At 41.4% G+C, this 15,593-nt stretch overlaps 2 protein-coding genes across 3 annotated transcripts; both read left to right on the forward strand.

Moving 5' to 3' along the window:
• On the forward strand, window positions 1,820–5,848 carry LOC110431124 (probable nucleolar protein 5-2). 2 transcript variants are annotated; one of them, XM_021449837.1, is made up of 10 exons: window positions 1,820–1,970; window positions 2,056–2,197; window positions 2,327–2,368; window positions 2,783–2,962; window positions 3,034–3,198; window positions 3,498–3,698; window positions 3,775–4,074; window positions 4,378–4,578; window positions 4,661–4,795; window positions 5,119–5,848. In XM_021449837.1, exons 2-10 carry the CDS (start codon window positions 2,120–2,122, stop codon window positions 5,524–5,526), a joined length of 1,710 nt encoding a protein of 569 aa, XP_021305512.1. In that variant the 5' UTR covers window positions 1,820–1,970; window positions 2,056–2,119; the 3' UTR covers window positions 5,527–5,848. The 2 variants fall into 2 exon arrangements, with proteins under 2 accessions (XP_021305512.1, XP_021305507.1); XM_021449832.1 differs by having other exon boundaries at window positions 1,827–1,963.
• On the forward strand, window positions 8,820–13,998 carry LOC8082295 (probable serine/threonine-protein kinase At1g54610). Its single transcript, XM_002465230.2, has 7 exons — window positions 8,820–9,370; window positions 9,499–9,783; window positions 9,879–10,196; window positions 10,912–11,139; window positions 11,615–11,715; window positions 12,905–13,022; window positions 13,334–13,998. Exons 1-7 carry the CDS (start codon window positions 9,053–9,055, stop codon window positions 13,616–13,618), a joined length of 1,653 nt encoding a protein of 550 aa, XP_002465275.2. The 5' UTR covers window positions 8,820–9,052; the 3' UTR covers window positions 13,619–13,998.

Genomic DNA, 15,593 nt, shown 5'->3' on the forward strand with positions numbered 1-15,593 from the left:
TTCCCTCATCCTCACCATGATGATATTCGATCAATGCCATCGTGTTGTTTTTGTGTAACCATTGTATGGACATTATGAAAATCTAACGAGCTACAGTGAAACAACTTTATAATGGTTGTCTCGAGACGCATTACCAAAATGAAACATGTGCTATTGTTCCAAATCATGCTAAGGCTTTGTTTAGTTGCCCATCTAAAAAGTTTTTACTCATCGCATCGAATATTTAAATAAAAAATAAACTAATTACATAGTTTGATTGAAAATCACGACATGAATATTTTAAGCCTAATTAGTTTACGATTACCTGCTGTACAGTAACCCACATGTATCAACGACAGATTAATTAGGTTTAATAAATTCGTCTCGTAGTTTCTAGACGAGTTATGTAATTAGTTTTTTATTAGTATCCGAATACCCATTTCAAGATCTTATGAAACATTTGATGTGAAAAAAAAACTTTTCCCTCCCCAACTAAACAAAGCGTAAGCTTATGTTCCATCCATCAAACGAACAATGTAATAAGGCCTTGTTTAGTTCCCAGAAAATTTTGCAAAATTTTTCACATTCCCCGTCACATCGAATCTTTAGACGTATGCATGGAGTATTAAATATAGACGAAAATAAAAACTAATTACACAGTTTGGTCGAAATTGATGAAACGAATCTTTTGAGCCTAGTTAGTCCATGATTGGACAATATTTGTCAAATACAAACGAAAGTGCTACAGTGTCGATTTTGCAAAACTTTTCAGAACTAAGGCCTTGTTTAGATGCACCCAAAATTTCAAAAGTTTACAAGATTTCTCATCGCATCAAATCTTTAAACGTATGCATGAAACATTAAATATAGATAAAAAATAATTAATTACATAATTTGTTCATAATCTGTGAGATGAATACTTTAAACCTAGTTAATATAGGGTTAGACAATTGCGCCTTGTTCGTTTGGGTGATAAGTAATGACAAAAAGTATTGTTGATTAATTTGTAATGTGAGAAAAACACTACTAAATGACTGATAAATTCAACTGATAAACTCAATCAAACTAGCAGTTTAAGAACTTTTGATATCTAGGCCTTGTTTAGTTCAATTTTTTTGCGAAATCGACACCGTAGCACTTTCGTTTGTATTTCACAGATATTATCCAATTATGGACTAACTAGGCTTAAAGATTCGTCTCGTTAATTCTGACCAAACTGTGCAATTAATTTTTATTTTCATCTACATTTAGTGCACTCACAATGCAAGACTCTATCATAGAGTCCAAGACAATTAATTACATATTATTTATAGTATTTTGCTGATGTGGCAGCATATTTATTGAAGAAAGAGGTAGAAAAAATAAGACTCCAAGTCTTATTTAGACTCTAAGTCTATATTATTCGAGGTAATAAATAACTTTAGACTCTACGATAGAGTCTGTATTGTGAGTGCCCTTAATACTTCGTACATGCGTTTAAAAATTATATGTGATGGAGAATCTGTTATATGTAAAGCACTCGTCAGCTCGAGAAGGATTTCTTCTGGCCTTGTTTAGTTCTAAAATTTTTTGCAAAATGAGCACTGTATCACTTTCGTTTGTATTTGATACTCAATGCATACGTTTAAAGATTCGATGTGATGGGGAATCTGAAAAATTTTGCAAACTTTTCTGGGAAGTAAACAAGGCCTCTGTTTCGTGATTCCGACCCAGCAGGCCAGCACGCAGCACAAGTCCCGGTAACCTAAAACCCCAGACTAAACCATCCAACGGTCCAGCGTCACGGTCCCGCTCAGCCAACGGCCAGATGGGCCATCGAGGCCCTTTGTCCTCTCCGATATATTGCTCCAGACCCAAGCCCTAGCGGAGCTAAAACCCTTGCGGCGGCTACCTTTCCCCCACCCCCCTCTCGCCTCGCGGCCGCCGCAGGCGAACCCCCCCTCGTCGCCTCGCGCCGTGCTGTCCACCGCCGAATCCTCCCCAGGTCCGAGGTTTGCTGCCGTCTCAACAGCTCGATTCGGTTGGCGCACGTGTTCCTCTCTCTGATTTGGCTCCGTGGACGATCGTTCGATGCAGGTCAGAGGAGGGGTGGGTATCTGTTGTTTCAGCTGAGTTATCGGGGGACTGGTTGTGGGCGGAGATGTTGGTGCTCTTCGAGACCCCCGCGGGGTTCGCCCTGTTCAAGGTACTCGACGAGGGGAAGCTCGACAAAGTCGAGGTGAGTGACCGCCGCTGCAATTTCTAGAGTCTGGTTTTGATTGGGTTCGTTAAATTTGGTCTGCTCCGTGCATCTCTATTGAACCGCCAGTGCTAATGTGCCATGACTCTGTGTTCTTGTTGTTGCCAGGATCTATGGAAGGAGTTCACGACGTCGGATTCAGCGAGAAAGGTTTGTGATTCTCTTAACCTTCAGAAGTTTGGAGCACAAACAGTTTTTATGTTTCCATAGTCCCAGCGTAGGATATGTCACGTTATGGCATTCTGCGTCTGTCGTTTTGAAGAAATGGCATCAATTTAACTCATTTATTTCGTTGGAACACTGTGGTTATAGCCACTAGGATATGAACTTTTTACAGCCTAGGGATTTTGCACGCTCTCTTATGCTGATACCCATTATAAGCACATAATGGATGATGGTCATTTGGAAATCATTCATACTGTGTCTCCTAACAGACTTGCTGTTTCCCTTCAAATGCAAAAGTAAGAAAAGAAGAAGAAAACATGAAGAGTCATCCTAGCTGTATTCTTCGCATCACCTTTATTAGCTTTCTGTTCTGACTAATAACAGTGGACTTTCTTGTAGGTGGTTGAGCTGAAGGCTTTCAACAAGTTTGAGAACACATCTGATGCCCTATCCGCGGCAACCCTGATTATTGATAGCAAGCCTAGCAAGGGTCTGCGCAAGTTCTTGCAGAAACATTGTGAGGGTGAAACATTGGCAGTTGCTGATTCTAAGCTTGGAAATGCTATAAAAGAAAAGCTGGTCAGTAGTATTTCTCAATTTGTTACTTTTTGTGAATGACCAGCCCTCATTACATTTTTATTGCGTTGCAGAAAATTGACTGCCTTCACAATAGTGCTGTGATGGAGCTGATGAGAGGGCTGAGAAATCAGCTCACCGAGCTTATAACTGGGTTGGGTGCACAAGACCTTGGTCCAATGAGCTTGGGATTGTCCCACAGCTTGTCTAGGTATAAGCTGAAGTTCAGTCCCGAGAAGGTCAGTCTTATATGGGTGCTACTGGCAATCTTATCTACCATGTTGTTATATACTCTGTTTCTGGCTTTTATTGTGTCGTCATCATTTGTGCTTGGCATGTAAATACCATTTTCCATATTGTACTCATCCATATTTATCCTTTGATTGCCTGTTGGTGTTTTTATGTTATCTTACTTTAGCAACATTCATAATATGTAACATCTTGCAAGTTTTGACTATTGAAGATTCTTCTAGATCTTTGTTATTAAAGAAACAATTTTGATCTGTTAAGTGTTTTTTGTTTTGTTTCTGTAACACAGGTTGATACCATGATCATTCAAGCCATTGGATTATTGGATGATCTTGACAAGGAGCTTAACACTTACGCCATGAGAGTTCGTGAATGGTATGGCTGGCACTTTCCAGAACTCACCAAAATAGTTACAGATAATATACAGTATGCCAAAGTTGTGAAGATGATGGGCAACAGAACTAATGCAGTCGACCTTGACTTTTCTGAGGTGATTATTGACATCTAAATATGATTTACAATTCCTATTAAGGAAATTGTTGAGTAAGAAGCTCTGTTGTTTTCAGATATTGTCAGATGAAGAGATAGAAACACAGCTAAAGGAGGCAGCAGTAATATCCATGGGAACAGAAGTTAGTGACCTTGACTTGTCAAATATCAAAGAGCTATGTGATCAAGTGTTGGCCCTTTCTGAGTACAGAGCCCAGCTGTATGACTATTTAAAAAGCAGGATGAACACCATAGCACCAAATCTGACAGCACTGGTGGGCGAATTAGTTGGTGCTCGCCTTATTGCGCATGGTGGAAGTTTGCTAAATTTGGCTAAGCAGCCTGGTAGCACAATTCAGATACTCGGTGCAGAGAAGGTTTGTTTACCTGTGGATGGATGATTCTGGAAACTATGTTTGTCAATTCCCGCATCTTTTATGTGCAACAACGCCTCATATGGCATACATGAACATTATTTGTTTACGTTGTCTGCTAGAATTATCTAACATTTCGCGAAACATGTCAATTTCTTGTTTCATACTTTCATGACCTCTTTTTTTTCAAAAAATGTTTATTCTCTATAGTGTCTTAGTGATCTCAATTGATGGCATGTGTTAACATTATTTAGTTGCTAGAATTTGCTTTCTTCGCTAAGAACTAAAGATTGTGTTTCTCTCCAGGCTTTATTCAGAGCTCTAAAGACAAAGCATTCTACACCAAAGTATGGCCTCATCTACCATGCATCCTTAATTGGGAAGGCTTCTCAAAAGCACAAGGGAAAAATCTCTCGTTCTCTTGCTGCAAAAACTGCTCTGGCCATCCGATATGATGCCCTTGGTGATGGTGAGGACAACTCCATTGGCACTGAGAGTCGACTCAAGGTATAAGCACTGTGGAAATGATTTTGCTTTTCATTATTAGTATATGATATACACTGCCTTGTGACACATGACAATTGAACAGCTTGAGACACGGCTTCAAGTTCTTGAGAATAGAGAACTTGGGAAATCTGCTGGTTCTATAAAGGGGAAGCCCAAGATAGAAGTGTATGAAAAGGACCGGAAGAAGGGTGCTGGGGCTTTAACAACTCCTGCTAAGGTAAGCAGTGTTATGACTTGTGACATCTTGCTCCCCATGAAAAAAAATCTGAAAAGGGTTACTGGTGGGGCTGAAAACTTGCCCATCTCTTCAAGAAATATACGGTTGGGCTGAAACTTGCCCAGCCCTTCAAGAAATATGTGTCAGAACCTTGGAATGTTCTAGTTTTGACAGTTTTAACTAGTTATCATAAAAAGGTCTCCCATTGGTTTTGCTTGAAATATCCTTAGGCAAACACTCCTTTGGTTACAGTAGGTTTACTTTATATTTTTCTCTATAAATACATGATCTTGTTTTGACTTGATGCTTTGATTTTGTTTTAGACATACAACCCTGCAGCTGATCTGGTACTTACCGAAGAAACACCAAAGAAGTCCGAATTGGCTTCAAAGAAGAGGAAACATCATGAGGTGAAAACTGAACCATCAGCAGTGCCTGCAGAGGAAGCAATTCAAGAGGATGGTGACCAGGAGGATCGGAAGAAGAAGAAGAAAAAGAAGTCCAAGGAAAGCGAGGAGGCTCCTGCTGTTGAAGGTGATGGTGAGAAGAAAAAGAAAAAGAAGTCCAAGGAGGCCCAGGAAGAGCCTGCCGTGGCTGCTGCCTCAGAAGGTGAGAAGAAGAAGAAGAAAAAGAAGTCTGATGCCGATGGTGAGGATGTTGCAATGCAAACCGAAGAGTCTGGTAAGAAAGATAAGAAGAAAAAGAAGAAAAAGCATGCTGATGATGAGTGAGGCATTCACCGGTAGAGAATGTACGGGTACCAAAGGCTGGGCCGTAGCTGTTCTGTAAAATGGTTATCACGGAGGTTAGAAACCATATTGAGATCAGCTTCTTTTTTTGGGGGGGGACCCGGCTTGTATTCAAGTACTTGCTTGATCTGGAGGATGATGGAATTTAAATTTTGATGTTGCAACTTCATAAATTAGTATGATGATTGTTCATGGTAACTGTGCAGCTGAGAGACCTTTCATGCTGACCTGAACGTGTTTTCGTAATTCCTAGTGTAATGTTGTAGAGATGCAACATGCAAATCTTTTATGTACCCCTGCAGTCCTGGGGAGGTCTAATGCCTGCTCAAAACTGGCAGACACAAATACAGTGGCTGATAATTTAGCAAAAAAGCAAGGTTTTGATTCTTTGTTCTTGCATGTTCTATTGTGAGTCTTGGACCCATTCTAGAAACTATACTGTTCAGATGGCTCGGAAAACTTTCAATGGGGGTTTCCCCATCTATATAATCTGTATTAAGGTTGATAAATGAAATTTACCCTTGCAAAATATAAAAAAGAAAAAAAAAAGAGAAGAGGCAAGTTTTCTATGTACCCCTGCTAGTCTGGAGAGGTCTAAGCTAATTTCGCAGCAACAGCATTGCGACCCCTGCTGCTTGATGGCAGTAATTCGCCACCATTCTTGTTGTTAGTTGATCTGGTGGTACATAGTTTTTTGACCCATCGCCACTAATCATTGGAGTAGAGCATTCGTCTAGCATGTGCTGCGTAAAACCGAAAACCATTTAACTAGGTTGCCTCCTAGTACTCCTATGTGATGTTTGAATCATCTACCTAAGCTCCAACGTGTGGTCGCATCAAAGCTAACAAAAAGTTGGAAACCAACTTTGCATTGCACCATTAAACAACCCGATCATCGTTGATTTGTTGTGGAATGTTAGATGAATGAATGATTCCCCAGCGCAACAGTGTGTTACTTTGAGATTTTTTGTCCCAAGAAAAATACAGTTCTATATTTGAACAAAATCAAATGTTTTCAAATTTAAATAAATTTATAGAAGATACTATCAATCCGATTGTTTTATAATTATTTTAATGGTTTTTATGTGCGCCCGTGCCGCAGGAGAAGATTGGCAGGCCGGGGGGGGGGGGGGGGGGGGGCTTTTTATGGCGCAGCACAGCGGCATCTTGTCCGGAAAAGTTTGCATCAGCTGTTTCTGCCCGCTGGAAAGGGCGACGATCCCGTCAGCAGGTAAAACAAACAAACAGATAGACGCGCATGGTTGACGTCAAAAAGAGGAGACAGATGCTCATGGTCAAAGCAACGAGCCATGGCAAGCAAAGCCAAAGCTTGTGTGAGCAGCCCAAGCAACATGGAGAGAGAGGTACTGAGCGACCGACCGACCCACGGCCACTCCCAATGCAAACTACATATAATTTCTATATCTACTAATTTTTATAGGCACTATATATATAGAAACTATGATTTCAATAAATAATTTTTATAAAATATTTTTTATCCAATTACATTAATTTTTTCTCCATTCTCAGTTAATCATATCACTTCATGTCTTATATTTTGTGTAGACATGATTTCTAACTTAGACCTAGTTTCTATAATTTTTACTCTCTCTTTAATAACTAATTTGTCACATCAGCAAAATACTTAGATGATACTATAATTAATGTATATAAAAACTATAATGCTTTCTGCATTGACCAAACGAGCAAGGAAGGGTTGGTAGTCTAGCTACTCTGGTAGCACGGAGACCAGACCAGAGAGTTCACCCGTCGTGGCCTCTTGTGCTACGACTTTCCCACCCTCTGTTAAAAAATGGAGAGACCTTTTTTTTTGTTATTAAAATAAATAATAGAAGACGGAGAATTAGGGACGTGCGCTATGAATCTTGAAGCAACAATCGTTACGATTTACAAAACTTAGAGCATCTCTAAGAGTATTTACAAATCTCACTTTCGAAATCATCATTTAGACAATTATTTTTATAAAAATCACTTTCTATATGTTTTACTCTTCAACAACTTTTCTATCTCTCATGCACACTCTGGAAAGTCATTCTCATTTTCTATTTTTAGCTAGTGAAAAATCTAGAATAGAAGGTGAATATATTTATATAACCATTTAGACAAACTGTTGGAGGACACCAAAATCTCTATTCTTAGTATTTAAAGATTTAGAAAGTCTCTTTGTGAGCTATCTGCAAACTCGTAAATAGACTTAGTTTCAAAACAAGTTATTTCGTATAGTACAATTTTTGTAGCATCTTGGACTATACTTTTTGTTTTTTGCCTTTTCAAATAGGTGGAAATGGAGGGATGTTTCGTAGCTGTTTTAAGAGAGAGAAGGTAAATTTTGTAGTTGTTTCAATCAAACAATTTATTACGTTTTTTCACAATACTATATACTCAATCCATCCTAAATTGTAAGTCGTTCGACTTTTTTAATATCAAGTTTGACCACTCGTCTTATTCAAAGTTTTGTATAAAATATCACTTTTATTTGTTGTGTATTGGTTTATTAATAAAAGTTCTTCAAGAATGATTTAAATTTGACTATATTTGTACAAATTTTTTGAATAAGACGAGTGGTCAAATTTGAGGTAAAAAAAGTCAAACGGCTTACAATTTGAGATGGAGGAAGTATAAGACAAGAGATATCCTTTTGTTCATAAGGGCACTCACAATGCAAGACTCTATCATAGAGTCCAAGACAATTAATTACATATTATTTATGGTATTTTGCTGATGTGGCAGCATATTTATTGAAGAAAGAGGTAGAAAAAACAAGACTCCAAGTCTTATTTAGACTCTAAGTCCACATTGTTCGAGGTAATAAATAACTTTAGACTCTATGATAGAGTCTGCATTGTGAGTGCCCTAAGAGTACCTTTTATGACTTCATATTTGAGCTACCTAACACTACTGGCATTGCTATTTGCAAATGTACAGAAGGCGAACCATTTGTCCCTTGCGCTTTCCGGATAAAAAGAAGTCGAGCAAAGTTGAGACCCAAAGCCGTGCAGAAAAACACAAAAAAAAAACCAAACCAAAGTCTAAATAATAACCTAGCTAAAACTAAAATCAACGAGCTATTTTATGGGTAAAAAAAAAGGTAATCCATCCGTTCGTTCCGGCAAAAAAGTCTGTCCATGTTTTCACTCTAGCCTCACATGGCATGGCCCGATGGCGGATCGGCCGCATGAGCACATCCACATCATGTCCAGGCGAGGCGAGCGAGTCATGATCCGGACGGACACCGGAGACAAAACGAGAGAGAGACCCATCAGCTTTCAGCAGCTGAGAGAGAGTCAAACCCTCCTCCTCCGGAGTTCGGAGCAGAGCACGGGGCACAGCAAAGCACAGCCACCTCTCGCCTCTCGGTCTCGGTCTCGGTCCCCTCCCCGGTCCACACTCCCTCGCGGCCGCTCCACTCCACTCCACTCCCCTCCCCCTCTCCAGTCCCCACCCCCCCAGCCCCATGAGCCGCCGCCGGTGACCAGCAACACCCCCCATGGGCTGCGTCCACGGCCGCCCCTCCGCGCCCAGCCCCGACCACCCGCCCGAGCCGCCGGCCCCCGCGGCGGCGGTGGTGCAGGAGGCCGCCGGGAATAAGGCCGAGCAGTCGGCGGCGCCAGCCGAGAAGCCGGCCCGGCGGGAGAGGCGCTCCCGCTCGTCGCGCAGCGGCCCCGGCCCCGGCCCCAGCTTCGCCAACAGGGCGCGCGGGGAGCAGGTCGCCGCCGGCTGGCCCGCCTGGCTCTCCGCCGTCGCCGGCGAGGCCATCGACGGATGGACCCCGCGCCGCGCCGACTCCTTCGAGAAGATTGACAAGGTACGCTCGCTCGCGCGCCCCCTCCCATTCCCCCGTTCCCCCGCCCGCGGTTCGTGGTGCCGCCATTGGGGGCTGACTGACAAAAGCTTTGTTTGCGTCTCTGTGGGGGATGCTGCGCCGCCGGGCAGATCGGCCAGGGCACGTACAGCAACGTGTACAAGGCGCGCGACACGGTGAGCGGCAAGATCGTGGCGCTCAAGAAGGTGCGCTTCGACAACCTCGAGCCCGAGAGCGTCCGCTTCATGGCCCGCGAGATCCTCATCCTCCGGCGCCTCGACCACCCCAACGTCGTCAAGCTCGACGGCCTCGTCACCTCCCGCATGTCCTGCAGCCTCTACCTCGTCTTCGAGTACATGGAGCACGACCTCGCGGGCCTCGCCGCCAGCCCGGAAATCAAGTTCACTGAGCCACAGGTCCCCGACCCCGAGATCCCCAACCACCGTTCCCCGCACTGCATCCGCTGGGTGCCCCCGGCTTCACGCGCTCACTGCGTATGGGTGGAATGCAGGTTAAGTGCTATATGCATCAGTTGCTGTCGGGTCTGGAGCACTGCCACGACCGGGGCGTGCTGCACCGCGACATCAAGGGCTCGAATCTGCTCTTGGACAACAATGGCATGCTGAAGATTGCAGATTTTGGTCTCGCGTCCTTCTTCGACCCAGACCGTAAACAGCCCATGACGAGCCGGGTGGTGACCCTATGGTACCGGCCACCCGAGCTGCTTCTCGGCGCAACAGATTACGAGGTGGGTGTGGACCTGTGGAGCGCAGGGTGTATCCTGGCCGAGTTGCTCGCTGGGAGGCCAATTATGCCAGGACGAACAGAGGTTAGCATAGCTTTCTTAACTGCACAATATCTCAATTGGATATGCTTTACATCTGGCTGAATTCCAGTGAAAAATAGCTTACCTCAGACTCAGTTCAGGATTGAGTGTAGTTCTGTTGTAGGTTTCGAGAAAAAAAAAATCCATTTTGACTTTTGAGTTTGCCGATTCTGGTATGATCGGTGATGGGGCTGCAGTGAGTTGGTTAGTTTGCTTCCCATTCCTCACCCATGTTCAATAGCAGGCAAGAGGAGGTGAAAACCGAAAATACCCTTGTTCATCATAGTACTGTGACTTGTGAGGAGGACCGAGAAGAAACCACAGGAGGAAGATTCCTTTTTTGTTTTTTTTTTAATTTTGTGTATTTCTTTGTGAAACATCTCCTCTGTACTTTCTTTTGTATAACAAGCAACTCTAACTGCATCACGTTAGCATATAAAATGTCTGTCCAGCAATATCTCTCGTGAAAAGTTTATCTTCCCTGAATTCTGATGAAGTTGCCACATGCTTCAGCATTCATTTCCATGCTTTCTGTCCATTTTCTTTTTGAAAATTTCCATGCTTTGTTTCATTTTGCATCCAGTTTTCTGCATCTGATTCAATTATGACCTGTTGCACTGTTTGTGCACTTAATGTTGTCCATACCATCCAACCCGATGAATAGCAACCGCCTTTATCTTCCATGTTTCACTGATCTTGTCATGTCTGCCACTTTTAGGTGGAACAGCTGCATAAAATTTTTAAGTTGTGTGGCTCACCAACAGAAGAATATTGGAAAAAGTCAAAGCTGCCTCATGCTACAATATTTAAGCCTCAACAACCGTACAAAAGGCGAATAAGAGAGACGTTTAAGGATTTTCCACAATCAGCACTGCAGTTGATCGAGACACTACTTGCAATTGATCCAGCAGATCGGTTAACAGCAACTTCTGCATTGAGAAGCGATGTAAGTTGGTTATCATTTCTCACTATCCTATCTCCATTTGAGGGCACAAAACATTTTAAATTCTTTATTTGTGTTGAAGTCTTCACTAATTTTCATGAACACAATACTTGATGTTTAACAAATTAATGAGAATATTTCTTTTGCTGGCACAAAACGATGTATCCACTGGTCAAAATTTAGGTGTATCACATATCCAAAGAACAAATAATTTGTTTTTGTGCAATATGAGGAAATTTAGACCATGATTCTCAATTTTTCACGATTCCATTTGGACTAAAGAATCATATGGTTAATTTCAGAAACAACATAACACTACATGAATCTAGGTTAGCAGATATTGTAGGGGTTTCTAGCGCCAGATATGATAGCATTATAGCACGTAGATTCCCATCCATCCTTGTCACACATTTGGTTTTTGCAGCAATTTTTTTGGTCTTGTGTATTAATGCCTTCTGTTAACTTTCTATGTGTGCAGTTCTTTACAACCGAACCTCTTGCATGCGAACCATCGAGTCTTCCAAAATATCCTCCAAGCAAAGAAATAGATGCGAAACGAAGAGACGAAGAAGCCAGACGGTTTGTCACCTTGCCACTCATTTCATTAGTTAGGAATTAGGATGATCCACTGTGTCTGTGTGTCATAGACTTATCTGCTTTGAGTGTACAGTAACAAATCTTGTTGCTCTACAAATCCACACTATAGTCGGAAAACAAAAACAAAAACAAAAAAAACAACAACAACAACAAATGCACACTATGAGCGTAGCAACTGCCGCCTATAATTGTGTTTCATGGGGGTAACATTACTATCCTTACACACACAAAAGAAAAAATCATGAACCAGCAAGATCAATTAGGTTTTATGAATGCTTCCTATTTTATCTTCTGTTTTTCTTGTGGTCTGAAACCGCAATTGTTTCATCTACATTTGCCTCACTAACCTAAAAAATATGCATTTTTACATTTTTTATATTTGAAAATGTTCATATAAGATATTTCGTAGAAATAATACCTTAGTATGATAATGTAGGGTCCCATGCTTAGCGATTGCTTACTGTGTTGGCAAGAAAAAGACTTGAGTGCACATTATTAGAAGGTTTTGTGAACACTTGCTTTGTCTAGTATCTGAAAAGAACAAACATGTTATTAGCTTATTAGGCATTGGATCTTTGGATCTATCCAGGTACTCGATAGTCACCACGAGTCATTAACATTGAAACAGAACTTGAACAACAACACTGTCATGATTTAGTAAATGTAAATGACATTTCCCTCCTTTCAGCTCCTGTTAAACATGAGTGCTAAAGAGTGAGCTACTCAAATTGACCAGAACTTTTCTGGTATTTTAATGTTAATGCCTATGTCCTTTATAAGTTGAAAAAAGGGAAAACGAGAGAATGTGACTAAAGGGACTCTTGGTGTACTAGTTTTATGCTTCCATTACTATACAATACAAAAGCAAAAAGTATCTCTTCTCTAAGAAAACTTTTTAGTTAAATTTAGTGCTAACTGTGCTAAAAGCTCCTGGATTTCTGTAATTTGTTGAATATGTTTTAGACCTCATAATTGAGTCAAAGGACAACTAATGCCTCATTTTTCTCACTGAGTTTTCACTCTTTGCATGTCCCCATATCTGCAACTAGCTAAATATCCTAGTGCTACCCTTGAGGCCTTGACCCATCTCCCCGTTCGTGGTCTCATGCCAGTTCAGTTGATCACTTATCCACTACATGATGCTACCTGACTTGTCTACCATTTTCAACAGTTTAAGAGCTGCTGGTGGTAGAGCTAATGGTGATGGAGCCAAGAAGACAAGAACACGTGATCGACCTAAGGCAGTTCCAGCTCCAGAGGCAAATGCTGAACTTCAAGTAAATATCGATGTATGTTGAATGAACTTGTTACTTTTGGTACAATTTGTTACTGTGAGCTGGTCTTTTTAGAGGTTAACAAGATAAGGTTAGGATAGAGTTGTTCAATGTTCTGAGGCGGCGGCGCAGCCACTGCTTTGTCTCAGCCCACCCTTTCAGTCTTTCACATAAACCCTACATTTGTAAAATACATCCTACATCCAAGCAGACTTCACGATAGGTCCTCTGCGTCTTATTAGCCATGATCCAAAGGGAAGCCCTTGCTATAAAACATACTTTGCAGTATCGCTGACTTGTGCTTATCCTTTTTTTCCTGATTACAGAAAAGAAGGTTCATTACTCATGCAAATGCTAAGAGCAAGAGTGAAAAGTTCCCTCCCCCACATCAAGATGGTGCGGTTGGTGTCCCTTTGGATACTTCAAATCATATGGACCCGCTATACGAACCTCCAGACCCGTCTTCCTTCAGCACTGTGTTCACATACGAGAAAGGTGGTGTGCCCACTTGGTCTGGACCATTGGTTGATCCTGCTGCAGTGGTGAACCAAAAGCGGAAGCACAAGTCTGGGCGCTCATCAAAACAACCGGCCACTGCCCGTGCTCGGTAAGATCCTAAGGATCAATATTTACAGGTAAAAAAATGAGACTTCAACATGGGGGAAATACTCCATGGTGGTACCTGCACGCTGTTTTGCAAACAAGGCATGCAATGATAAAGCCGTTTGTTGGTTACCTGTTGTCATGTGAGTGATTTTTTCTAGACATCATGTATAGGCTGGGGAGGGAGTTGAAGTAGTCACTTCTGTACATTAGGTTTTCTTTCCTGCTCTTCAAGCAGCTGCATTTTATGTTAGATTCATTTGAATGGAAGCTTAGATCTCTAGAGTTTCACTACACCCCCTTGGCCCCTTCCATTGTAACAGTCTGTTGCCTGCATAATCAGTTCTTATCAATTCAATGGAAATTTTCAATCGGAAGTTTTGGTGAAGAGTTGATGGGTTCATGAACCGTGACATGTGTCCCATTGGAAGCTGGAGCAATATTCCTGAATTTCTGATTTTGTATTGTTGCTTGGATGATTGAATTTGAAGTTTATATCTTGCTGATAACATCAGGTTGCGCATAACTTGTAGATAGGTGGTGGTGTGGAGCTTTGGTGACTCGAGCCTCCTCATGGCTACAGTAGGTTTGTTTTGCATCTATTGAATTGGTGCTCTCGAAACTCCACCTTTTCTTTTAAGCAGAGTTTGTGGAAACGTGGAGCGAAACTAAAAACAATATGGAGCAGAGCAGTCCCAAAGAGCAGTCCCAAACAAGTTAGGGTCTTGTTTAGTTGGCAAAAATTTTGGATTTTGGTGTAGCACTTTTGTTTGTATTTGGTAATTATTGTCCAATCATGGACTAACTAGGTTTAAAAGATTCGTCTCGTAAACTATAGATAAATTGTGTAATTAGTTTTTATTTTTGTCTATATTTAATACTCTATGTATGTGCCGCAAGATTCGATGTGACGAGAAATCTTGAATTTTTTTAACTAAACAAGGAGGCCTAATTGTTCGAGAGAATAGAAATTAGAAACAAAAAAATAGAAAAATAGGGCATGTAAGAAGCTATTTTAGATAGTATACCCTATGTTCTAAAATAAGAGATTCTCCAAGAATCTTGGCCTCGTTTGATATCAAGCCAGCTCGGCTCGTTATAGCTTGGCTCGTTATGACTCGGCTCGTTATAGCTCGTTATACAAACGAGCTAGAAGACTGGCTTGGCTCGGCTCGTTAGTGAGCTCGAGCAGCTCGTTTGGCTCGCGAGCCAAAACATAAAAATACAGTACAAAGAGACTATAAATTTATAAAAGCAATTGATCAACAAATACATCACATACATACTTAAAATAAACTAAACAAAGTACTTATAGCTTTAACAATTCAACAAAACAAACTAGAATTTTGTCCAGTCAGTCTACTACGATCACGACCGTGGCTATATGATAGTCATACTTATACAGTTTAAGCATCATCTATTGACGGATAAAGATAGAAATTTACGAATGAGCTAGGTCGAGCTACTGAGAAATATTTAGGTATATAGCCGAGATAATTTTAGTTGCTAACATGATAATTGTCCGCCTCGTTATGGCTCGCGAGCAGCTCATGAGCCGGCTCGTTATAAAATGAGCTGGCTCATTATAAAACGAGTTGGCTCATTATAAAACGAGTCGAGCTCGAGTCAAGCTATTAACGAGCGAGTCGAGCGAGCTAGCGAGTTACCAGTTTTTGTCCAGCCTTAGTTGCAGCTGCGGCTGTGGCGGATTGCAGAAGCAAACCAAACGCTTGCCTCGTCTACGACGTGAAAAATGTGGCACGGTGCCGTGCAGTGCGGTTTTGTAACCAACCAACACGCACTCAAATTCTCTTTCTAAATCATTATTTAAAAAGTCATTTACGTTAAAGTTAATTTTTATATATTTTTACTTTCTAGCAACTTTACAACTTTATTGTATCTTGTGTACACTCTAAAGAGCTATTTTTGCTATTTATTTTTGGCTAGCAAGAAATCCAGAATAAACAATGACTATATTTGACC

Source organism: Sorghum bicolor, chromosome 1, assembly GCF_000003195.3.
Source record: "Sorghum bicolor cultivar BTx623 chromosome 1, Sorghum_bicolor_NCBIv3, whole genome shotgun sequence".
NCBI lineage: Eukaryota > Viridiplantae > Streptophyta > Magnoliopsida > Poales > Poaceae > Sorghum > Sorghum bicolor.